Genomic DNA, 26235 nt, shown 5'->3' on the forward strand with positions numbered 1-26235 from the left:
GCACCACATTTGGAGACTGCAGGACAGTGATCACGTGGACAAAGGCCAAAGAAAAGATGGCTGGACACCATCAACGAAGAAATGTGTGCTTCCAACCTGAGACTTGAGGATGCCCAAAACAAAGCCCTGTGGAAACAATGCTCACCCCTCAATGGGAAAATAGCTTAGAAAGATGAAGAAGAAATAAAAATAATAATAGTAGTAGTAATAAGAACTTACTCACCCTGTCTTCTGCTTCTCTTAAGTCTGGCATGGTGCTGACACAAAGGCTTATCGTTGTGGTTGCCACAAAGAGGATGGAGAGGCAAGCAAAGATCTTCCCGGGGAGGCCCGACTGCGGGTTCTCCACCATGTCTCTCAGCCTGGACATGAAGGTCCTGGTCTCCTCCTCCAGGATGCAGCTCATCACCTTGTTCATCTCCATCTCCTCCTCCCTGTGTTGCTCGGCCAGCTCCTCCACCTTCTGGAAGAGCTTCCGGAAGCAGCAGTTCTCCAGGCTGGACTCCTCGATCCCCCAGTAGTTGAGTTCCTCCCGGAAGGACAAGGCACACATGTCGCGGAGCAGGATCAGCTTCCCCGCCGCCAAGAAGCTGGCGATGGCCCCGAACGCGCTGGGGCTGCGGTCGAAGAAGAACTCGTGGGAGTCCTCATCGTAGTCATCGCAGAGCTGGATGATCTCCTCGTAGCCGCTGCAGAACCGGAGCTTGCTCAGCCGGGACGAGGGGAACTCGTCCAAGGTGCTCCAAGGCAGGAGGTACTTGATGCCTCCAACGTTGACCACAATCTCGCTCCTCAGGTCGGCCGATCGGAGCTGGTCGGGGCGGCAGACCTTCTTGGCCCTCTGGTAGTGGAGCCCTTTGGCCGGAGGGGTCTCGACCACCGAGATGGGGATCAGATGGTTCAAGGAGGTGCAGGAAGCGTAGCTGAAATCGTGTTCGCTGCCTCCAGAGAGAATAGGCATTTCTGAGGGTTGTCACCAGGCCTCGCAGGAGAGCATCAGACCAAAGCTAGCTGGAGAGACAAGAGGTGGGAGGAGAAAACATACACAATGAGGCAGAAAGAAACATGTCTCCGTCCTAACTATATTTCATCCACCCTTCTCAGTAGTCCCTCCATTTATGATGTTCCTCAGATGATGATGATGATGATGATTTTATACTACAATATATTATTAGTATATTATACCATTGTATTATATATTATACTAGCTATGCCCGGCCACGCGTCGCTGTGGCATTGTCTGGTGGTGTCTGTATTTTATAGGCAGTGTGGAAGAGGCCTAAGTGAGGCCTAACTTTGCCTGTCCCCTGGGCTGAGTGGGTTGCTAGGAGACCAAGTGGGCAGAGCTTAGCCTTCTAACTGGCAGCAATTGGATAAAAACAATTATTCCTCTACCTCTAATTAGGACTTTATTTTTCTTTTCTTTTTGTTGTATCAACCTAGAGGCATGGATGAGGGGTTGTGCTGTCAATTTTTATGGTTGTGGTGTGTTTAGTTTTGTTGTTTTGTTGGTCGCCAGGATTCCATCACTCTTTTATATCTATAGATAGATTATATTATATTATATTATATTATATTATATTATATTATATTATATTATATTATACTAGCTTTGCCCGGCCACGCGTTGCTGTGGCTTATGGGAATCCTTTGTTGGCCAGGTGGAATAGCAGTGAATAGCCTTGCAGTCTCAAAGCCTGGCCGCTTTCTGGAGTAGCTGGAGCTGTTTATTGTATGAACGTAGAGGCATGGATGAGGGGTTGTGCTGCCAAGTTTAGTGTTTCTGGGATGTGTAGTTTTGTTGTTTTGTCCTAGGCCGAAATTTCATTACCCTTTTATATATATAGATTATATTATATTATATTATATTATATTATATTATATTATATTATATTATATTATATTATATTAAGTTGTAGCATATATAATAGGCATGGGCAAACTTTGGCTCTCCAGGCGTTTTGGACTTCAACTACCGGCTGTTAAGAATTGTGGGAGTTGAAGTCCAAAACACCTGGAGGTCTGAAGTTTGCCCATGCCTGATATATAATATATTATGTTATGACATTATTAGTATGTTTCTATGGATGTGCTATTAAAAGACATAACCACCCCATGGATTCATTGCACGGAAAACCAGGTTGATAGCCTTCAAATCCGTGTCTATATTGGCGCCGTTGCTTTGTGAGACCCGCGAGGAAGCCACGCATTCTGTCCGAGGAGAAGAATTAAAGTTTCCCAAAGCCCTGCAGCTGGATCACACCAAAGATCAATCATCTGTCCTGTTATCCTGCTCCCATAGGAGGTCAGCCAAAGGCCTCCAGAAGTTCATGAGAAGGTGATGGTCTTCCACATCTGGTTATCCCCAACGGTGTTTATTTAGAAGTGGCCTCTCCATCTGTTCCTGAAAGTTGCATCTCTACAAGACCACCCATGGATTAAGCAAATCCTATGTGATCTGACCGAGCATATGATCCATTTGTTTTAATGGGATTGTCCCCGCCATGCATAAGATTGCAACAGTTGTTACCATCTTGAGTGCATGACATATCTATATCTATAAAAATGTAATGTGCATAATTAGGACCGAGTTAGCAACAAAACCACTGGGCCAAATCACACGAAATTGGGCCACAAAACTAATAACTTTCCAAGGAGTGACTATCAAAAAAAGAAAAAAAGAAAACAGAGACAAGGCCAGAAAAAATCCCAAAAATTAAAAAAAAAAACATTATGTGCATGCACAACAAGAAAACAGCCAGGCTTTGAGGCTGCAAGTCTATTCACTGCTATTCCACCTGGCCAACATAGGATTCCCATACACCACAGCAACACGTGGCCGGGCACAGCTAGTTTTAGCTCAAGTTATTTGCCGAGTGCTCCTGATCAATGACAGTCCCATCCGATGACCACATATTTGCATGTCCTGAATCTGCTGCAAACCCATTTCGCTGAGTTAGAATTTCAAGGCCTTAGAAGGCTTTTAAAGATTAATTAATCCCAGGATAATTGGTCCGTCTGAAGAGAAGGGCAAAGCTGGTCCTCAGATTGCATGCCCATCCTTAGCAGGATGATGCGGTCCACTTATTTGGAGGAGAATGAGATGGTGACAAAGGTGGGTGAGAAGGATGCTATTTATAAATAAATACATAAATAAACAGGAGTATCTTATTGAGGAACAGATGAAATTATGGGATGGAGGAGATTTTAAGAGGACCCTCTTGATGCTCTCCAATGATTTTTCCATTTCAGCTTGGCAACACCTAAGAAGAGGAGAGGAAAGGGGAGAAGATGGGTCTTTATGAGTGGTTAGGAATCCGTGAAGTTGGAAAGCGATCCATGAAAGGTAGTGATGGATCCACAGATGCAATGGATTTCTCAGAAAGACACATCGGTCCATCCTGGAGCAAATCCAGACTGAACTATCTTTAGAAGTCAAGTTGACATGGTAGTGATGGGTCCACAGATGCAATGGACTTCTCAAAAAGACACATGGGTCCATCCTGGAGCAAATCCAAACTGAACTATCTTTAGAAGTCAAGTTGACATGATAGTGATGGGTCCAAGACACATGGGTCCATCCTGGAGCAAATCCAGACAGAACTATCCTTAGAAGTCAAGCTGACATGGTAGTGATGGATCTACAGATGCAATGGACTTCTCAAAAAGACACATCGGTCCATCCTGGAGCAAATCCAGACGGAACTATCCTTAGAAGTCAAGTTGACATGGTAGTGATGGGTCGACAGATGCAATGGACTTCTCAAAAGACATATTGGTCCATCCTGGAGCAAATCCAGACTGAAGCCAAGTTGACCATGTTAGGTTTATGATATTTCTGGCCATATCCTAAGAAGAAGGCACTCTCCCTAGGAAAGACAATCATGTTTGGGAAGACTGCCTTAGGGATGGATGGATCCAACCAAGGAAGCCATAGTTGCTATGAATCTGCAAGACCTAAATAGAAGAATTAGTGACAGAGTAACATATGGGATCACCATAAGTTACAATAGGTTTGACAGCAGTTGTTACGGACGGCAACGGAGGAAGCTAGAAGTCAGCAAATCCTCTCTGTTCTCTCATCGATGTTGCTGTAAGTTTTCTGGGCTGTGTTGCATGTCCCAGAAGCATTCTCTCCTGACATTTCACCTACATCTATGTCAGGCATCCTTAGAGGTTGTGAGGTCTGTTGGAAACTAGGCAAGTGAGGTTTCTATCTATCTATCTATCTATCTATCTATCTATCTATCTATCTATCTATCTATCTATCTGTGGAATAATGTCCAGGGTGGGAGGGAGAAAGAACTCTTTCCTGTTGGGGACAAGTGTGGATATTGCAGTCGGCTACCTTGATTAGCATTGAATAGACTTGCAGCTTCAAAGCCCGGCTGCTTCCTGCCTGGGGGAATCCTTTGTTGGGAGGTGTTAACCGTATGATTCTGTTCTCCAAAAAATCATTCCGGAGCTGAGAGATTGCAACTATTCCTCAAGCCTTTTTGCAAATGGTCTGTGGCATCGTTAAATACAACTCATGAAGCATATATAGATAGATAGATAGATAGATAGATAGATAGATAGATAGAGATATATAGATATAGATATATGACAATGTTAATGACACATCATGAAGCAAATAGACACATTGTGATAAATTATTATTATTACATCCTGCTTTTCGTCCCCATAGGGGATTCAAAGCGACTAACAACAAACAAACTATAAAACATACAAATATATTAAGACAAAAAGGAAATAATGACAACGACAACATAATCAGACAATTAAACCATAATAAAGCGCATTGTGGATTAAAATACAACCAGCACTTTAGCTATACAGTAGAGTCTCACTTATCCAACATTCCGGATTATCCAACACATTTTTGTACTCAATGTTTTCAATGCATTGTGATATTTTGGTGCTAAATTCGTAAATACAGTCATTACTACATAGCATTAATGTGTAATGAACTACTTTTTCTGTCAAATTTGTTGTATAACATGATGTTTTGGTGCTTAATTTGTAAAATCATAACCTATTTTGATGTTTAATAGGCTTTTTCTTAATCTCTTCTTATTATCCAACATATTTGCTTATCCAATGTTCTGCTGGCCTGTTTAGCTTGGATAAGTGAGATTCTACTGTAGTTAAAAACTAAATAAGCATAAGCCATTATTTGCGACTTAGGGTCATGAAAGGAACAATGAATTCCCCTTCGAGAGAAAGCTCCCTTGTTGTTTTGGTGCCGTTCTTGCAACCCAAATTCCCAACTTTTGCAAAGTTACTTACTGCACTAAAGCGGAGGCTGCTGCGTCCAGGTGAAGCCTCCCTGGCAAGGCAACGGCAGGACCGAGGAGTCTCCGGCATCTGTGGTGGTGATGGGTGTCCCTCCTTCCATGGAAATGCCCGGGAGCTCTCCAAAGGTTCATCCCTGCTGGAAGGCTTGCTGGAGCTTCCAACCCTTTTGTGTCTCTTGGAGAGAGTGATGGAGAGGAAGGGAGGAAGGAAGGAAGGAAGGAAGGAAGGATGCTGCCGGAGAGAGCGAGAGAGAGCTGCCTCTTCTGTGGTCCTCGCGGGAGGAGAGGAGAGGAGAGGGAATGGCTCAGCCCTGGAGGTAATCCTCTCTCCGTCCGTCCGTCCGGCACAGCCAGCCTCATCCCTCAGCAGAGCAGGCAGGGAGCGTGCCAGCAATACGGCACCAGACAGAGACAGGCAGGGAGGCAGACCCGCGTCTCTCCCATCTGGTGCTCCTCTTTGCACAGGTCTTTCCTTCTCCTCTCTCCTTGGGTTCTGCAAGTGGCAGGCAAGAATCGCAACCCTGCCAGGCAGAGGTTTGGATGGGCATCACGGCACACACGTGCCCAGGCAGAGCAGCCCTGACCACGGCACCCAAGGTCTCACCGAGATCATGACCTGCTTGGCTACTAGCACTAAGCACCCCTAAACTAGCCCTAAAGGCCCCCAACCAAGCCCCAAACACCCCTAAGCTAGCTCTAAAGACTCCAAACTAGCCCTAAAGGTCGCCAATTAAAGCCCCCAAAACCCCAAAACAAGCCCTAAAGACCCCAAACCAGCCCTAAAGATCCCCAACCAAGCCCCAGACTAACCTTAATCCCCAAACTAGGCCTAAAGATCCCAAACACCCCTAAACTAGCCCTAAAGACCCTAAACTAGCCCTAAAGACCCCCAAACCGGCCGTAAAGATCCCCAACCGAGCCCCAAACACCCCTAAACTAGCCCTAAAGGTCCCAAATCAAGCCCCAAACTATCCCCAAAGGCCAAACACCCCAAAACTAGCCCTAAAGACCCCCAAACCGGCCCTAAATATCCCCAACCAAGCCCTAAACTAACCTTAAAGACCCCTAAACTAGACCTAAAGATCCCAAACCAGCCCTAAAGATCCCCAATCAAGCCCCAGACTAACCTTAAAATATCCCCAAACTAGCCCTAAAGACCCCAAACCAGCCCTAAAGATCCCCAACCAAGCCCTAAACTAACCGTAAAGATCCCCAAACTAGACCTGAAGATACCAAACACCCCTAAACTAGCCCTAAAGACCCCAAACTAGCCCTAAAGGTCCCAAATCAAGCCCCAAAGACCCCAAACACTCCAAAACTAGCCCTAAAGACCCCCAAACCAGCCCTAAAGATCCCCAATCAAGCCCCAGACTAACCTTAAAGACCCCAAAACTAGCCCTAAAGACCCCAAATAAGCCCTAAAGATCCCCACTCAAGTCCCAGACTAACCTTAAAATACCACCAAACTAGCCCTAAAGACCCCAAACTAGCCCTTTAAAAACCCCAAACTAGCTCTAAAGATTCAAAAACTAGCCCTAAAGCCCCCAAAACAAGCCCTAAAGACCCAAGAACTAGCCCTAAAGACCCCAAATCAAGCACCAAACAAACCCAAATGAGACCTAAAGACCCCAAACTAGCCCTGAAGACCCCAAACTAGCCCTTAAAACCCCCAAACTAGCTCTATAAAGATCCCAAAAAAGCCCTAAAGACCCCAAATCGAGCTCCAAACAAACGCAAACTAGCCCTAAAGTGCTGAACTAGTTGTAAACTAGCCCCAAAGACCCCAAATCTGGGCCCAAACACCCCAAAACAAGCCCTAAGTCCCCCAAACTAGCCCTAAAGTTCCCCAAACTAGCCCCAAATAGCCCTAAAGCAGCTGATGAAGAAAAGGAAGAGGCCTGAGGCTGTTAGGAATGGTGGGAGTTGGAGTCCAAAACACTTGGATGGAGGGCCCAAGTTGGCCCAGGCCTGGTCTACACTGACCATATAATGCAGTTTATGGCAGCCCATTTTGCACACTGATCCTTGTGCGGGGATTTGCAGAGATTTGGTTCAAATCGTGGACTGGGTTCATGATAAGGCATTCATTGTCAAACACAATGCAATACACACACACACCCCTTTGTGTCACCACGATGGGCAGCAACTCTACTCGCAAATGACTTGGACCTTCCCGTAGTAATTGTTTCTTCCCTTGGTATCCATTAAGGAGAGGCATTTCCAGGCCTCCTTTGTCAGGGAAAAAGAAAGTAATCTCGATGAAATTAATATTGTGGAAGTCGGTTGGCGGGGAAGATGGAGCGCTGGCCGCGGAGATAGGTCCATTCCAATCCTCTTTCTATTCATGAGCATTTTCCCCGTTCTTTCTTGGGTTTTTGGAACAAAAGGAACTCAGGACTCATCTCCGCCACAAGCCTCAACTGACTTAGAAACAATCTGCAGGTGCATTCTCCAGAGGGATGCATCCACATTGTGGAATTGATGCAGTTTGACAACACTTTAATTGCCATTTCAGAAAGAGTTATACTTTTGGGTTGCTTTGAGATTTCCAGGCTGAATGGCCATGCTCTAGAAGCACTCTCTTCTGACGTTTCACCCACATCTATGGCAAGGCATCCTCAGAGGTTGTGGGATATATTGGAAACTAGGCAAGTGGTGTATATATTTCTGAACTTTGGGTTGCTGTGAGTTTTCCGGGCTGTCTGGCCATGTTCCAAAAGCATTCTCTCCTGATGTTTCGCCCACATCTATGGCAAGGCATCCCCAGAGGTTGTGAGATATATTGGAAACTAAGCAAGAGGTATATATATTTCTGAATTTTGGGTTGCTGTGAGTTTCCCAGGCTGTCTGGTCTGGTTCCAGAAGCATTCTCTCCTGACGTTTTCCCCACATCTATGGAATGCATCCTCAGTAGTTGGGAGGTCTGTTGGAAACTAGGAAATTGGTATATATATTTCTGTACTTTGGGTTGCTGTGAGATTTCCAGGCTGTCTGGCCATGTCCCAGAAGCATTCTCTCCTGACATTTCATCCACATCTATGACAGGCATCCTCAGAGGTTGTGAGGTCTGTTGGAAACTATGACAGTGGGGTTTATGTATCTGTGGAATGATGTCCAAGGTGGGAGAAAGATAGAACTCTGGTCTGTTGGAGGCAAGTGTGAATGTTGCAATTGGCCTGAATGGATTTACAGCTTCAAAGCCTGGCTGCTTCCTCCCTGGGGGAATACCTTTGTTGGGAGTTTTTAGCAGGCTCCCAGTATTTTAAAAAAAAAACTCTAAAATCAAGACAGTAAATAAAAAGCAACATTAAAAAAAAACAAGAGAATTCCAGACAGGAAAACAATCAGGGCCAGCTAACACCATCCAACAAATGATTTCCCAGGCAGTCTTTGAAGCTGCAAGTACATTCAATGCTAATCAAGGAGGCCAATTGCAGCATTCACATTATAGCAATGAGCCACGGCAGTTGAAGTGCTATGAAAGTGCATTAATTCTCCAATGCAGATGGCGATTACTTAGAAAATGTATTGCAAATGTTACTCATGAGCCATTGATGGCTCTCTGAAGAACAGAGATGAAGCTCCTCCGATGCACAGATTATTAAAATATGAACCTCATATTTCCCCAATTAAAATTTGGAGAAATGTCTCCTTTCTCCCTCCTTCTCCTGGAATAAAGATTTGTTCCTGAGGTTGTGAAAGCTTCCGAAAGGCGAAACACACTCCTTAAAGAGTTGTTTCAAGGGGGAAATGATTGCTTTTGTCTCGTCGCTCTTAATACCGACCCTGTTCAATTGCATTAACACACAAATCCCGCTCTTCGTTTATGACGCAATCCATGTCGGGCCAAAGAGCTAATGCTCAGGATGAGGAAGGAAGGAAGGAAGAAAAGAAAGAAAAGAGGCCTCATCCGGCACCGGACCGGTGTGTCTTGGAGAGGTTTTCGCAGGTGCCATGTCCAAGGGCTTTCGTGTCCACATCTACATTGGATTCACAAACAACCTACTGTAAGACAATTACCTTCAAAGGTTCCCGGCTCAGGAGGAAATCAGACAGAAAACCCAGTCCTGTGAGAGTACAAAAAACAAAGTTTATTTCCATCATCTATATATATAAATGAGTGATGGCATCACGGCGACGCACAAAACAACAAAACTACAGGCCCCCCAACCTCGAAATTTGACAACACAACCTATCATCCACGCCTCTAGGTTGATACAACAAAAAGAAAAGAAAAATAAAGTCCTACTTAGAGGGAGAGCAATAATTGTTTTTATCCAATTGCTGCCACTTAGAAGGCTAAGCTCCGCCCACTTGGTCTCCAAGCAACCCACTCAGCCCACTGTTAATAAAAGAATAAAAAATAAAATAAATACAAATACAATAAAAATCATTCAAAACACTAAAAAATTAATACAATAAAATACTATAACAAAATAACTAAAAATAATACAACAAAATAATAAAATATAATAAATAAAAAGATAAGTTATGATAAAATTAATTTTAAAAAATACAAATAACGTCAAATAAAAATTCCACAACAACTTTTAACCAATACCACCACCACTTTGCCACAGGAACGCATGGCTGGGCACAGCTAGTAGTTATGAAAAGGCAAAACAGCCACACACACACACAAAGGTCCGTACCATGCAAAGCACGTCGCAGTTAACAGAGAATATATGTCTTGACTTATCTAAAATTAACCAATGGCTGAGGGTCTTCCTCACCTTCCACACCTACTTGGCATAAATGATACCAGTGACCTAACTTGTTTATTCTGAACTTTGTTCTCTCTTTAGAACTCTCTTTGGAACTTCCTGGAGAAAGGCACCAGGGCATATGTAGAGGCAAAGCTACATAAGCAAAAGTTTACTATTTTCTGGCTTATGGTCCCTTCAGGCTAGCAAACAGACATTTTTACTCAGCATTCACACACATGTGCATACATTCATCCTCGTGCATTCATACAAATACTACCATATCTTTTTCTCCCTGCTTAGGCCAGGCCTGTGGCACAGCTGGTTAGTAGCCAGCTACAATACATCATTACTGACCGAGAGGTAATGAGATCGAAACCTGGTCGGGTTGAGCCCCCAACCATTAATAGCCTAGCTCGCTGTTGACCTATGCAGCCCAAAAGACAGTTGCATCTGTCAAGTAAGAAATTTAGGTACTGCTTTATGCATGGAGGCTAATTTAACTAATTTATGACACCATAAAATTGCCAGCAGTGTGTGGAAAGGAATGAGGAAGTACTCCATCAAGGACTCGGTGTCATGAGTGGACGGTGAAGCAGCAGCTCCCCCAGTGGCCAGAATCAAGCATATCCTCATGAAGTTGGAAGCTGGGAAATGTGTCTGTCCTGGCCAGAGGTTGAAAAAATGTTAAATTGCCTCTGTGTCTGTCCTGGCCAGAAGTTGAAAAATGTTAAATTGCCTCTGTGTCTGTCCTGGCCAGAGGTTGATTCTTCTTGATCGGTGTTGGCAAAGATAAGCCTTGTGTTGACTTCCTTCTTAACAGGCGTAAACATTTCCCTAACTTGATGTAAACCTTTTTCTTATCATCGTCACAGTTCTTATCACAGTTGGCTGGCAGGTCAACTATTTCAGATCTCATTGGCAACTTCTAATTACAATTCAGCAAGCAGGCAGTTAGTCATCGAAAGGGCTCCTTGGAGATCACTTAGACCACCCTCTGCCCAAGGCAGGATGCAGCCACAGCGTCCTTGGCACTTGCTCTTCTCTAAACTCTTGAATTTCAATGTGCTGCTTCCGAAGCATCGTTTGCATCTAATTTATGGCGGCCTGGCCTTTCCCCAAGTGAGAAAGGGAACAGCATTGCTTTGAAACTGCACAAATCCGAGCTCAATATAGACGGGGATACAAAACACCCGGCGGTGCCCATCTGCCTCCTTCTCGCGGAGAGAAATCACAAGATCTGTGTCATGTTGAAGGTTCGTAATTAAGGCTGGTGGAGCAAAAAAAGAGAAAAAGCCAAAGCAAAGGAATTAAACACTATTAAAATCGTGCCCTCTGCCCTCCTGGAGCTCTGCCACGGGCACATTTCGATCGAGTTCAAAGAGTCGGAAGCATGGACGGAAGCCAAAGGGGAGGCCGAGCGGCGCTGCGCATAATCCGCGTCCGCTTTCTCAAAATATCAATCTGCCGTTCTGTGAAAGCTGATTTCCTCGCTCGCTTCTCGTCGGCCCCGGAGAGATGTTGGCAGGCATGCAAAGCAGAAAACAATGGGGGTGGGATCTGCACCAGGCATGGGCACACTTGGGCCCTCCCTCCGGGTGTTTTGGACTCCAACGCCCATAATTCGTATCTGTTACACCATTATTTCTGGCATTGCAGAGGGATTGGCTGGTGCCTTTTGATGGAAGAGAGCTTTGGTTTTCTCAATGTTCAGTGAGAGGCCGAGCTTTTCGTATGCTTCTGCAAAGGCATTTAGAGTGGCTTATAGGCCTCCTTCTGAATGAGCACACACTACGTTATCATCAGCATACTGGAGTTCTATTACAGAAGTTGTAGGCCTTCTTCTGAATGAGCACAGACTACGTTATCATCAGCGTATTGGAGTTCTATAACAGATGTTGCAGGCCTTCTTAATGAGCACTGACAATGTTATCATCTATGTTCATCTATGCCTGCCATAGATGTGGGCGAAACATCAGGAGAGAATACTTCTGGAACATGGCCACACAGCCCGAAAGACATACAAGACATACATTGTTCACTGTGTTGTGATGTGTTGTTCTTTTATATGCTGTTTATATTGTATTGTTCTGGGCATGGCCCCATGTAAGCCGCCCCGAGTCCCCGTTGGGGAGATGGTGGCGGGGTATAAATAAAGTTTTTATTATTATTATTATTATTATTATTATTATTATTATTATTATTATACAACAATCCAGACGTTGTAGGTCTTCTTTTGAATGAGCACAGACTACGTTATCATCAGCATACTGGAGTTCAATAACAGACGTTGTAGACCTTCTTCTGAATGAGCACAGATTACGTTATCATCAGCATGCTGGAGTTCTATAACAGACATTGTAGTTCTTCGTCTGAATGAGCAAAGGCCACGTTATCATCAGCATATTGGAGTTCTATAACAGATGTTGTAGGCCTTCTTCTGAATGAGCACAGACTACGTTATCATCAACATACTGGAGTTCTATAACAGACGTTGTAGGCCTTCTTCTGAATGAGTACAGACTACGTTATCATCAGCATATTAGAATTCTATAACAGACGTTGTTGTGACCTTGGTTTTGGCTTTCAGTCTGCTGAGGTTAAATAGCTTTCCATCCATCCGGTAGATGATGTCCATGCTGGTGAGAAGCTTCTCATCACCAAGGTAGGAGCCCCCAGATGGCGTAGTGGACTAAGTGACTTGAAGGTTGGGTTGCTGACCTGAAAGCTGCCAGGTTCGAATCCCACCTGGGGAGAGTGCAGATGAGCTCCCTCTATCAGCTCCAGCTCCATGCGGGGACATGAGAGAAGCCTCCCACAAGGATGGTAAAAACATCAAAACATCCGGGCAATGTCCCCTGGGCAACTCCGGTTGCTCCTGACACGAAAAAAAAAATCACCAAGGTGCAAGTCAACCTGCATTAACTCTCCAATGTAGATGCACCTTGTGAAAGGGCTGGTATTGATTTGCTTCCTTGGGAATCTTCTTGAGGCTGTGATTTCAATTTGCCCTCGTGTTCCTGGACCGCCTGCTTCCTTTGATCCTTTCGCGCCTTCTTCTCTTCTCATTTCCTGACCTTCTCCCTTTTATTCCAGTTCATTTCCTTTTCAATCATAGTCTCCTCTTTCTTTTGTTTTTTCAACTCCCTCTTTTGATTTCTCTTTCATTTTTAGGAAAAAAAATACAGATGTTCCAGGATGGCAATGGTTTGGAAGGAGATTTCAAGGACTGACACATTCCTTCCAGGACAAAAACACCCAGACTCAATTAGGAATTACACGCTTGGCTTTCCAAGTGTTTGTCCTACCACTTGCAGTCCAACTCATCCGTAAGTATGGGTTTTTATATTGTATTTTAATTTTTCTAGAATCATTTGCCATCAAAAATTCGCATGTGTTTTCTGTCCGTTTTCACATCCAAACTGCACCCAAGTATCTCAAACGGTGCAAAAATACAGTGATGTCATCTTTGTCTTAAACCCACATGTTGCGTAATGTATTGGTGAATAATGCGTGCAAATCCGAGTCAGGTGGCCTTTTGCAGCTGACAGGTGGTCATTTGGTCAGTGCCGATTGTTTTCAAGTGCTGGCCAAGGTCTTTAGACACCGCACCCAGTTTGCTGGTCACCACTGGGACCCCCTTGACCGGCTTGTGCCAAAGTCTTTGCACTTCGATCTTCAAATCCTCGTTATCGTGTCAGTTTTTTCCAGTTGCTTCTCCTCAATCCTGCTTTCGCCTGGGATTGCATCATCATCATCATCATCATCATCATCATCATCATCATCATTTCCTCTTAAAAGAGACTCAAAATGGCTGTTGCCTGGGATTTCATTATTATTATTATTATTATTATTATTATTATTCCCTCTTAAAAGAGACTCAAAGTGGCTGTCGCCTGGGATTTCAATATTATTATTATTATTATTATTATTATTATTATTATTATTATTATTATTCCCTCTTAAAAGAGACTCAAAGTGGCTGTCGCCTGGGATTGCAACATTATTATTATTGTTGTTGTTGTTGTTATTGTTGTTGGCACCATGGAGCACTGAGTACACAACATGACTTTCCGCTGTGTGCAAAGGGAACTCCCCAAGGAGGAAAAGCACTCCACGAAATGCCCGAATCCACTCGCAGAACCCATCTTGATGCAATTCCGTATTTAACTTTTATATATGGACGAGGAGAGGAGGAGGAGAAGGAAAGCCAACCCGCAACTCGCTTGCAGCTGTTTTCCATGCCGCGGGCCCAGCCGGCGGTGTTGTGGAATTTCGTTTGGACGCGGGTGAAGAAAGCAGACTGACAGCAGAAGTTGTCTTCAAGATAGTTTACTTTTGGCCAAGAGCAGGTGACAATGTTAGCTAATGCCCAGAAAACGCAATGCCACACCTTGCCTGTAGTGGCTTTCCAATTTATACCATTTTACAGAGCATGCGCAGAAAGCTAACTGACAATGGAATTTGCTGACTATTACAATCCTTTTGGACATGCGTAGTTGTGAAGTGTCCATAGTTTGCTCCACGTATGCACTATCCTCAGGTGACATGTTCATAGTTCATCCCACGTAACTCATCCGGGCAGCCAAATCATTACTGCAGTTTGCATGACCTTATATTGTGAGCAAAGAGCAAATGTCAGGCAGAACATGTCCTGTCAACACTTTCATGGAAAAACAAGATTTTTGAGTAAGGGTCATCTAGGTAAGGGATTATTAGGGTCTTTAAATAAAATATTCAAGAGCTGCTACATTAGCGGAAAGGGAACGATTTCTCCGCTAAGTTTCCTGGAGCAGAGCCGTAGGTGCAGGACATGTAAATATTTCATACCATGAATATTTAACATCCCAGAAATTACCTCTGCGTCCGTTTCTGAGCCGCCTTGGAAAGTGCAAAGGCTGCAGGCCCTGGAGATTAATGGCTTTGTTTACCAAGCCATTCTGAGTGGTCAAGCTCACAATATGTATGCATGTTCATGTATGCATGAAAAGACGTTTGTAGAAAGTTTGGAATTTTAGTTAATGCTGCAGATCAGGAGCTGTCTGACTATAGTATGTGTGCATCTACACTATAAGATGAATGCAGTTTGGCACCACTTTATAACCACCAAGGCTCACTGCAATGGCGTGGTAGGAGCTACAGTTTGGTAAGACACCAGTGATATGGAATTTAGACCGCACTGAAATGAGAGGGAACTTCCTGGTGAGCATGGCCAACTGTAATTAATAACCAAAGTTCCAGATTAAAAACTCACCAGTGAAGCAAAGACATAGAACAAGGGTGTTTATTTACCTCTTGGCCAAGAAGCGATGCTTGCGAGCAACTCCTCCAAAATTGCAAGCATAACGGAACATGCACTCTGCATTAATTCTGCCATGAAAATGCATCGGGTCATTGACTGGCCCTGCCAATGTCTTGCAAATTTCGGGGGTCCTGCGTATCTGTTTTTGTGCACCTCCTTAAAATGGACGGATGTCCAAATGGCCCACTGGCAGCCATGGGGGGCTTCACGGGCTCTCTTTCCCATCTTTTTTAGTGGATGTAAGAGGTTGTCATACCCCAGCCACGTTTGGCTTCTGAAGCTGCTCCAGACATGAACTTTGACCAGGATGAAGCTTATTCTGACCTTTTGCCCAGTCCTTCCAGCTCCTTTCAGTTACAACTGCCGACTGTTGATGGTTCGGATGCTTCCTTAATTGGGAGAGATACGGGAGATGTTACTCCCGTGGCCGAACCAGATGTCCAGAGTTCCCCAGAGAACATGCCCTTCAACCGTAGGGAGTTTCTGCATTGCCAGAGATCAGAAAAACAAGAGCTTAGAAGGAATAACCGTTTGGCATCTCGAGGGGATTGTGGATAAGAAGATTCCCTTGGGAACCTTTGGGGAGTTTGGTCTCCCTTTGTTGGGATCTGATCTTCATTCCATAAAAGTGTCTTTGCGGTGTCAACGTAGCATTTCCTTGAAAACACTTCACCGACTCCAGTTCCCTGATTTCTCCAAGCCAAGCCTCTTGTTTTGGGTGGCCAAGCCGAGCCGCGACTCCCGATTGAACCGGAATAAATTCACTTCCTCGCCTTGTTCCTGAATCAAGATTGGTTTTAACTCCGTCTCGTTCCTGCCTTGATGACAAAGACTACTTAGTGACTTTGGACCTTGTTCTTTGGACCTTGCTCTTTGGACTTTGTTATTCACTCTTGCTTCCTCGTTGTTTTTCCCCGCTCAAGAACTTTCAAACAGTTTTGAGCGTGTTTCGGTTTCTGGACTTTGGACAATAATACTGAACATTTCAACTCTTTGGACTAATTCATACCTTTTTATAAAGGACTATTCCTCTCTCATCCCTTCCACTTATTCATTCCTGAATTTATTATTGTTTTAATAAAGATATTATGTGAATATTGGTCTCTGTGTGGTTTCCAGTGCTCACGCTGTCAAAATCCGGATCGCAGAAACAGCTCGAGGTTCAGCCGAAATGCACAAGCCCAGTGCGGATGCGCCTTTAGGCTGCGTGGGTGTGAACTTACGACATCAGTTCGGACAGATGGGCGGCGAGTGTGTGTGTGTGTGTGTGCGCCTGCGCTTGCCGATGCGTGTGCCGTAATTTGGTCACACCGGAGCGGCGACATCTGTTCACAACAACATCCATGCTTCCTCCGCCTTTGTTTGCGACTGGATTAACGGAAAGGGGCTCATTAGGGGTTGCTGAGCAGGAGGCCAGGCCGGGCCCGAGCGTTGCGTGTTCGGACAAGAGCCCGGCCGAAAGGTGCCTGCCGCTGACACTTCCCTCCGCCAGCTGTAGTACGGGGAGTCGGTAATCCCGCGCGGGATTTCGTAACCGTTTAATCCGACACTTATTCGCATGTAATTAATAGGATCCAGAACAGATGTCCGTGCAGCTGGGCGGGAAGAACGCCGAGGAGGGGGCGGGAGGTCCAGGGATGTCGCCTCTTGCAAGCATCTCTCCGAACACATTGGGATTTTCCACAGCGTGTTATTTACAGAGCAAAGAAGCCACCCAAGCTCACAGGTACAGATACAGGTACCGGTACAGGCACAAGCACAAGGACAAATACAGATACAGGTAGATAGTGGTATAGGTACAGGTATAGGACAGTTACAGGTACTACAGATACAGATAACAATAGATACAGGGACAGGTACAAGTAGTTAAAGGTACAGGTAGATACAGGTACAGGTAGATACTGATACAGGCACAGGCACAGGCACAGATAGATATAGGTACAGGTACAGGTACAGGTAGATACAGGTACAGATAGATACAGGTACAGGCACAGGTACAGGAACAGATAGATACAAGTACAGGTATATACAGGTACAGGCACAGGTACAGATACATATAGATATAGGTACAGGTATAGGTACAGGTAGATACAGGTACAGGTACAAGTACAGGTACAGATATGCAAGGAGCCCCCAGTGGCGCAGTGGATTAAACCACTGAGCTGTTGAAATTGCCAACCAAAAGGTTGCAGGTTCGAATCCGGGGAGTGGGGTGAACACCCACTGTTAGCCCCAACTCCTGCCAACCTAGCAGTTCGAAAACATGTCAATGTGAGTAGATCAATACGTACTGCTTCTGCGGGAAGGTAATGCTGCTCCGTGCAGTCATGCCAATGGCCACATGACCGTGGAGGAGTCTACGGACAACGCTGGCTCTTAGGCTTAGAAGTGGAGATGAGCACCAACCCCCAGAGTCGGTCACAACTGGACTTAACGTCAGGGGAAACCTTTACCTTTACTGGAGAGAACACCTCTCTCTTCCAGCACGATTCTGTGGTCAACGTTCACTGGAACGTTGAAGATCCCTAGAAAGGTGTCCTCTCTGGAAATCCCTCGGTCCTCCAACGTGCTTGGAAGAAGTTGGCTATCGATTCGCACTGGAGGACATAGAGATTCCAAGAGAGAACATTTCGAAATCGAATCTGCAAAAATCAACACCACAAATGTGGAAGGAGGACAGCACATGTCTTTATCTTTTGCATGGAAGGCCATCAAAGAAGGATCCCATGGTCTTTACGTAATGCCAGAGGGTACGGACGGACGGATGGACGGACGGCTGGGTCTGGATAATGAAATCCCCGGAAAGGGCAGCAGGAGCCATTGGCCCCCCATCTGGGGTCAGGAATCAGATGGCAGGAGGACGAGATAAGAAGATTACGGCTTTTGATTTGCAAGATTAGGGGGAGGCCAGTGTTTCCCCCTCCCGGTCCCTCCCACACATATTGGAGGCTCTCCTGCCAACCCATATGCAGAAGCACTCTCTCCTGATGTTTCACCCCCTTCAAAGCCTGGCTGCTTCCTGCCTGGGGGAGTCCTTGGTTGGAAGAAATGAATCGCACAGGGAACACCCACTGCGAAGGAGGAATTTCACCATTACTACCAGCAGTTTCATCAAGCCAACATATATATATACACACACACACACACACACACACACACACTAGCTGTGCCCAGCCACGCATTGCTGTGGCGAAGTCTGGTGGTCTGGGAAATAAAGTATTGAGGAATTGGTGGTAGTTAAGGGAAAGGGTAAAGGTTTTACCTTACATTAAGTCCATTATAAATGGGTTATATAGCTGTGTGGAAGGGCCTTGAGTCTACACTGCCATATAATCCAGTTCAAATCTGCTAATCTGTATTTTATAGGCAATGTGGAAGAGGCCTAAGTGAGGCCTAACTCTGCCTGTCCCCTGGGCTGAGTGGGTTGCTAGGAGACCAAGTGGGCAGCAATTGGATAAAAACAATTATTCCTCTCCCTCTAATTAGGACTTTATTTTTCTTTGCTTTTTGTTGTATGAACGTAGAGGCATGGATGAGGGGTTGTGCTGCCAAGTTTAGTGTTTCTAGAATGTGCAGTTTTGTTGTTTTGTCCTAGGCCAAAATTTCATTACCCTCATATATATATATATATATATATATATATATATATATATATATATATATGGAAAATTAATAGGAGAGTGGCCTGCTCCGCCACCAAGGCACGTAAAAAGCAAAGCGTTGCCCATAAATGTTTGATACGGCTGCTCAATGCGCATTCGGAGGCACGGCCACGCTGCCTCTTGCGATCACAAATGCTTTGCTCACGGGGAGGACGTTAATGTAAAAGCCTTTGTGAGTGGGGGGAAAAAAACCCCCAAATAATGTGTTGTCGAAGGAAGGCTTTCATGGCCAGAATCGCTGGGTTGCTGTGAGTTTTCCAGGCTGCCTGGCCGTGTTCCAGAAGCATTCTCTCCTGACGTTTCGCCTGCCTCTAATCAAAATTTGCAACGGTGGTAATAGCAGTAACTAATTTTCATGTTTTGCAACAAATATATTCAGTTAAGGTTGGAAGGAAACTATGAATCAATACCTATGCACAGGGGCGGTACAAGCGATACGCAAACTATGCACTTGCTGAAGGCGCAGTTGAGGCGCCTTGATTGGTTTGGAGGGGGGCAAAAATACCGCTTGCTTGCATTTGAAAATTGCCTAGGGCCGGCCATGCCTATGTGAGATTTAATTGTGATTCTCTGAACTTAGGTAAGGATAAATTACAGGATGGACAAATACTTTTCCTTGGCAGATACTGAATGGACACGATCTCGGCTCCCGTGTTTTAATTATGCTATAGAGCTGCGCGATCTCTGTGCCCGAAACGGAGATGCGTCAACAAGGATTAGTTTCCCACATTTAACAAACGGAAGCACGATCCCCGCAGTATCGTATGTCCATTAAACATGGAACAGGGATGCTTTAATTCCGAGCGTCTACCTGGGGGAGAAAGTGCTCCACTGAATACGCCGGGTGAAATCCGAGATGCCTCTTCGTAGATAGAACTTTGGTCACAGGTGAGCTCTTCTCGCATTGCAATCATGCTTTCAAATAATTATATGGCAGCGTATATATAATCCAGTTTAAATCATATAATCTGCATCCAGGGATTAATACGAGGGTTATCCAGAAAGTGGATTACGTTTTGGAATTAAAAATGAACAAAGTATAGGAGAAAACATTTACCATATGCAGTTGAAAGCCACACCCAAATACCACATTTCACGTAGTTGCCATTCAAATCTAGGCACTTATCATAGCAATGAATGAGCTTGGCAACTCCTTCTCCACCAAACTCTGCCGCTTGCGTCCTCAACGCAGCATTTTGGCAACGATGCGCAGGTGTGGGGAGGGGTGATCGGCTGGTTGAGGACGCAAGCGGCAGAGTTTTGTGGGGAAGGAGTTGCCAAGCTCATTCATCGCTATGAGAAGTACCTAGATTTGAATGGTGACTATGTTGGCGGGCAACTCCTTCTCCACCAAACTCTGCCACTTGCGTCCTCAATGCAGCATTTTGGCGATGATGCGCAGCTGCGGGAAGGGGTGACCGGCTGGTTGAGGACGCAAGCGGCAGAGTTTTGTGGGGAAAGAGTTGCCAAGGTCATTCATCGTTATGAGAAGTGCTTAGATTTGAATGGTGACTATGTTGGCGGGCAACTCTTTCCCCACCAAACTCTGCCGCTTGCGTCCTCAATGCAGCATTTTAGCGACGATGCGCAGCTGCGGGAAGGGGTGACAGGCTGGTTGAGGACGCAAGCGGCAGAGTCTTGTGGGGAAAGAGTTGCCAAGCTCATTCGTCGCTATGAGAATTGCCTAGATTTGAATGGCGACTATGTTGGCGGGCAACTCCTTCCCCACCAAACTCTGTCGCTTGCATCCTCAATCCAGCTGGTTGAGGACGCAAGCGGCAGAGTTTGATGGGGAAGGTCCGCCTTCCTTGGACCATCCTCTCGGTATAAGGATGGGGTTGTTCGCACCATCCTTATGCTGGGAGGAAGGCGAGACATGAGGTGGCCGAAAGCACTCTGGAAGGCTCTCAGCCACTCCGTGCCTTACTCGGACCATTCTCTTGGCATAAGGACAGGGCCGTTGACACCATCTTTATGTCGGGAGGTGGACGAGACAGGCGATGGCCAAGAGCGCTCTGGAGGACTCTCAGCCGCTCCGTGCCTTCCTCGGACCATCCTCTCGGTGTAAGGATGGGGCCATTCAACCTATCCTTATGCCAGGAGGAGGGCGAGACATGAGGTGGCCGAGAGCGCTCATGAGGACTCTCAGCTGCTGTGTGCCTTCCTCCCCCATCCTTTCTGTCTTTAGGCTGAGAGAGCAGGGAAAGCGAGGAGAGCAGGCCTTAGTTTGCCCATGCCTGGCATAGATGCACCGATCCAAAGGCACAATCCATTTTTCCCGACCCTCTCTCCGTGAGATTGGAAACCACAGTGCTTGCACCAGGACAGAACCGGACCCATCGTCCCTTAGGACTATCGTGCAAGCCTTTCTGAGTTACGTAATGCCTGATTGTAATCCGGGCTCTGCTTTGCTGCCTCTGGATTTTCCCCTATTATGCTTATAACTTACGCATTCCGAGCATCCAATGCTTTTGTACAGATAGGCAAGAAGGAGAGAAGCCGGGGATTAGAAACCAACGGAGAAGTACAACACCCGCTGCCCGTCCTGCAGGGAAAAAGAATGGATCTACACTGCAGAATTAATGCAGCGTGACACCACTTTAATTGCCTGGGGTTCAATCCTATACCGCCCTGGGAGGTATAGTTAATAATCATAATAATTATTATAATTTTATTTCTTATCTGCCTCTCCTTGTGGCTTGAGATGGGTTACAGAATAATTAAAACACATACACATTGTAACAATACCACAAATACAGGTATTAAAATGTATTTCTATAAAAGATATATTGTAAAGATGCATAGTTCCATAAGGTCTTTGGGCTTCTGGGAGATAAAGCAGGGAATAAATAATAATAATAATAATAATAATAATAATAATAATAATAATAATAATAACTGGGTGCCGTGCCAAAAGATCTCAGCCGGCATTTGGAAACAATAGACATTGACAAAATTACAGTCTGCGAACTGCAAAAGGCCACCCAACTGGGATCTGCAGCATCATCCGAAAATACATCACACAGTCCTAGACACTTGGGAAGTGTTCGACTTGAGATTCTGTGATACGAAATCCAGCATGTCTCTCTTGTTTTCTGTGTCATACAATAATAATAATAATTTCTGCTCTGAGTCTCCTTCGGGGGAGATAAAACAGGGTAATAACAACAACAACAACAACAACAACAACAACAACATGCCCTGGCAGACTATGTAAAGCAAAGTGAAGAACCTGCTTTGATTGAAGTCAAAAATCAGAAACTCCTCAAAGCACAGCAGAAAAAGAATCAGTACAAGAAAACCGCACTACAAACTAGAGCTGACAGATGGCACAACAAAACATTGCATGGAAAGTTCCTTGACAAAATTGATGGAAAAGCTGATAATAATAATAATAATAATAATAATAATAATAATAATAATAATAATAATAATAAATAACTTCTGCTACATCCTCAAACTTTTTTCTTTGTGGTTAAACGGATGCATTTTTGCTGCCACTTTTAATATCTGCTTGACTTCCCACCCCTTGTGGGGCCCCTTCCCCTCCCCATTGTTCACTTTGTCAAATGGTTTGCTAATGCGCCTTATGCGCTCGCTCGCTTGGGGAGATTATTATGGCCCTGGGCTTGGGAAATCTCTTGCGGCGCACACCAGGCCTCCTCAACGCCGTCCGTTTAATCGGAGAGAGAAGCAGCATTTCTTTCCCTCTCTGCTTTCTCCCTTTCTGTCAATTCTTCTGACGAAGCACCAAAAATGTATTTCCATTCATTTCATTTGGGAGTTGTAGTTGCTGGGATTTATAGTTCACCTACAATCGAAGTTCACCTACAATCATGAAGTCATGCACTTTGCACACGTGGCAAATTGCATGACTTCATGATTGCACGATTGGCAAAGTTTCGCTCCTGGACTTTTGCAAAAGACTCGTAATACAGATGAGAGATGCATATGCAAAGGGTTCCTGGATATTAACATGAATCTATTTGCAGTGGGTTCTTTGATACTAATATGAGACTATTTGCAGCCCTCATATAAGGGATATAACTTGGAGCACGGTCGCTCGGTCCGGGTTCTGCTTTGAAGTTAGAACCGTCCCAGATTCCTTCTGTGTTTACACAACGGGCCCAAGCCCAGCTGCAAATGGAAACCGGACTTTAGTGACCGTTCCCTTGAGATTCTAGTCCATTTGGTGGTTCAAAGAAGATGCAAAAAAATGTGCAAGGAGAGGTTGGCTTTGCCCTTTCCTTTCTCTCTTCTTTTTGCCTTTCATTTTGCAAGGAGAGGAACAGAAGCCAATAAACAACCCAAGAAACGTATTTTAGTAGTTGGGGAAAATGAGTCAAACAAGCTCCAGCCCTTGAACAGCTGGACTCCATCTGCCCGGCATCGGAAATCCCAAGCAGGCAATTACGAAGGAAAAAGGGCTTTTATGGCCCGGCTGCGGCTTGGAGGCCACTGCTCATAAATACCGATGAGAAACAAGGCCAGAACCATAGGAAATGATATCTCTTGCTGGATTGACTTGACCCGAGGTGCCATTCCCCAAAACTATAGCACTGCCTCGCTCCCTAGCAGAGAATTCGAAAGTCGCACCAAACTATAACTCCCAAGAGCGGGTGGCCATCTGTCCAGAGTGCTTTGATTGTGCCTTCCTGCCTATAAAAATGGGGTTGGACTGCATGACCTTTGGGATCCCTTCCAACTCTAGGGTGCTGCAATAGCAATGTCAGTTAATGGTTTAAGTTTTTTATTATTCTCTTTGAAATAGTTCTAGTTTTAATACTATTTTAATGTTTATAGTTTGAAACTGGTTATTGGACTATTTTTACAATGTCAGCCCCATGTAAGCTGCCTTGAGTCCCCTTGGGGAGATGGTGGCAGGGTATAAATAAATAATTATTATTACTTTATTATGACACAGCAAACAAGATAGATATGCTGGATTTCATATCACAAAATCACAAGTCGAACACTTCCCAAGTGTCTAGGACACTTATTATTATTATTATTATTATTATTATTATTATTATTATTATTATTATTATTATGTGTGGCTGCGCTGCTTGAAACATTCAAAGCATTTTTTTCTTCCAAAATGCCACCCCTAAACATTATTATTATTATTATTATTATTATTATTATTATTATTATTATTATGTGTGGCTGCGCTGCTTGAAACATTCAAGGCATTTTTTTCCTTCCAAAATGCCACCCTTAAACATTATTGTTGTTGTTGTTGTTGTTATTATTATTATTATTATTATTATTATTATTATTATTATTATTATTATATTTACTTATACCCCGCTTTATCTCTTCCGAAGGCGACTCAAAGCGACTTAACATTAAAAAAGCATTAGCATACAATTTTTATTTATCGTGTCAGAAACTACTTGAGAACAGACTGCAAGTGGCTTCTGGCATGAGAGAATGGGCCGCCTACATAGATATTGCCCAGGAGACGTTGCCCGGATGTGTTACCATCCTGCTGGGAGGCTTCTCTCATGTCCTTACAAGCTAGAGCTAACAGAAGAAACTCACCTCATCTCGTGGATTCGAACCGGCAACCTTCGCGTCAGCATCCCAACCTTCAGGTCAGCAGTCCAGCCGGCACAAGCGTCTAACCCATTGTGCCACCGTGGCTCCTTGTGAAATATTCAAATCTACAACAATGAAACAGATATAAACAGTTTTGCATTAAACTTTACATTACAGTTTTGCTTAGAGTTTTGCATTACAGTTTTGCTTAGACACTAGATGGAGCTGCAACCCACTTTTAAAATGTTTCAGGAACTTTATAAAATATGTGTTGTGGAAGGCGAATTTTCCGGGCTGTATGGTCATGTTCCAACAGCATTCTCTCCTGACTGTTTGGCCTGCATCTGAGTCCCCTTTGGGGAGATAAAGTGAAGCATCAATAATAATAATAATAATAATAATAATAATAATAATAATAATAATAATAATAATAATAATCTGCACGCATCATCCGAAAATACATCATACAGTCCTAAACACTTGGGAAGTGTATCTACGCAAACACAAGATAGTCTATGTACAAAGAAAATATGTTCAAATAACATATACAGTAGAGTCTCACTTATCCAACATAAACGGGCCGGCAGAACGTTGGATAAGAGAATATGTTGGATAATAAGGAGGGATTAAGGAAAAGCCTATTAAAAATCAAATTAGGTTATGATTTTACAAATGAAGCACCAAAACATCATGTTATACAACAAATTTAACAGAAAAAGTTGTTCAATGTGCAGCAATGCTATGTAGTAATTACTGTATTTACGAATTCTGCACCAAAATATCACAATGTATTGAAAACATTGACTACAAAAATGCGTTGGATAATCCAGAACATTGGATAAGCGAGTGTTGGATAAGTGAGACTCTACTGTAATATTATTAAAGTTCCCCGTACAAAGCTCAATTTGACAGTACCAGACAAATTGAAATGGCCCTGATTGTTTCCTGTCTGGATTTCCCCTGTTTTCAGAGTGTTGTTCTTTATTTAGGCTTTCCCTTAATCCCTCCTTGTTACCCAACATTTTCACTTATCCAACACTTTTATTTTTCAGTGATTGGTTTTGGGGGGGGGGGGGGGGTTGCCAAAATTCAGTTCGCCTACACTTGAAAATTACCTTGTACCCAGTTCTCTCTCGGTGCCTATGCCAGAGTTTTTAAGGTTGGCTTTGAATCTTTCCATCTCTTTTCCTGCCCACCAACATTATACAACAGAGAGACGGGACCCGGGACAGAAGATGGACAAAGCGGGACAGTTAAGAAGTAATTGGGATTGTTGGAAGGTCTATGGCTTTGCATGTGTTCGTCCTTGCGTGAAGTCAGGCGGATCTGATGCGGCTCAGCCATGCGGATGGACAGACGGAGGAGACTGTCTGGACCCCGACCCGTGGCCTTGTATAGTCTGGTTGCCATGCTTGGCCTCCTGCGTTGAGGCCAAAAACCCCATGCGCCTCATTGGAGCCTGTCACATGTTGCCGGAGCAGAACTGACGAGGCGGGAAAGCATTGCCATAATGAGAAGACGGTGGTCCAAGCTTTGTGCAACCTTTCCCACTGACCATGTATGCATAATAGTCAGTGGATACAAACATGTGTCTTTGCAGTGCGTCTATGCTCCCAGCGTCTCCGTAAAGTTTCCACTCTCCTCTGGAATATTTCAGTGTTTCCCATGCATGGGATAAAGAGAAAATTCCTGCGCCTGGGCTATATTTAGTCCCGCCGGGATGCCTCTCC

At 44.5% G+C, this 26235-nt stretch overlaps 2 protein-coding genes across 5 annotated transcripts in view; one reads left to right on the forward strand and one right to left on the reverse strand.

The window, feature by feature from the left end:
• The window catches only part of kcng4 (potassium voltage-gated channel modifier subfamily G member 4), a 383395-nt gene that overhangs the window by 10457 nt on the left and 346703 nt on the right, over positions 1-26235 (reverse strand). The window contains exons 1-6 of one of the 4 annotated variants that reach the window (XM_062961815.1): positions 25621-25726; positions 24509-24630; positions 21414-21509; positions 9318-9364; positions 5290-5790; positions 224-1011 (exon numbers count right to left, since the gene is read on the reverse strand). In XM_062961815.1, the coding sequence (XP_062817885.1) occupies positions 224-961 (738 nt within the window). In that variant the 5' untranslated portion in view covers positions 962-1011; positions 5290-5790; positions 9318-9364; ... (1 more) ...; positions 24509-24630; positions 25621-25726. Of the gene's footprint in view, positions 1-223; positions 1012-5289; positions 5791-9317; positions 11501-21413; positions 21510-24508; positions 24631-25620; positions 25727-26235 lie in introns of those variants that run through there. The other 3 variants (XM_016998489.2, XM_016998491.2, XM_062961816.1) reach the window with 3 other exon arrangements.
• Positions 26040-26235, forward strand: part of wfdc1 (WAP four-disulfide core domain 1) — a 12596-nt gene continuing 12400 nt past the window's right edge. The window contains exon 1 of the mRNA XM_008123211.3: positions 26040-26235. This exon is cut by the window's right edge and continues 119 nt beyond it. The gene's annotated coding sequence lies outside the window, so the exon portion shown is untranslated.

This window comes from Anolis carolinensis, unplaced genomic scaffold (genome assembly GCF_035594765.1).
Source record: "Anolis carolinensis isolate JA03-04 unplaced genomic scaffold, rAnoCar3.1.pri scaffold_9, whole genome shotgun sequence".
Lineage (NCBI taxonomy): Eukaryota > Metazoa > Chordata > Lepidosauria > Squamata > Dactyloidae > Anolis > Anolis carolinensis.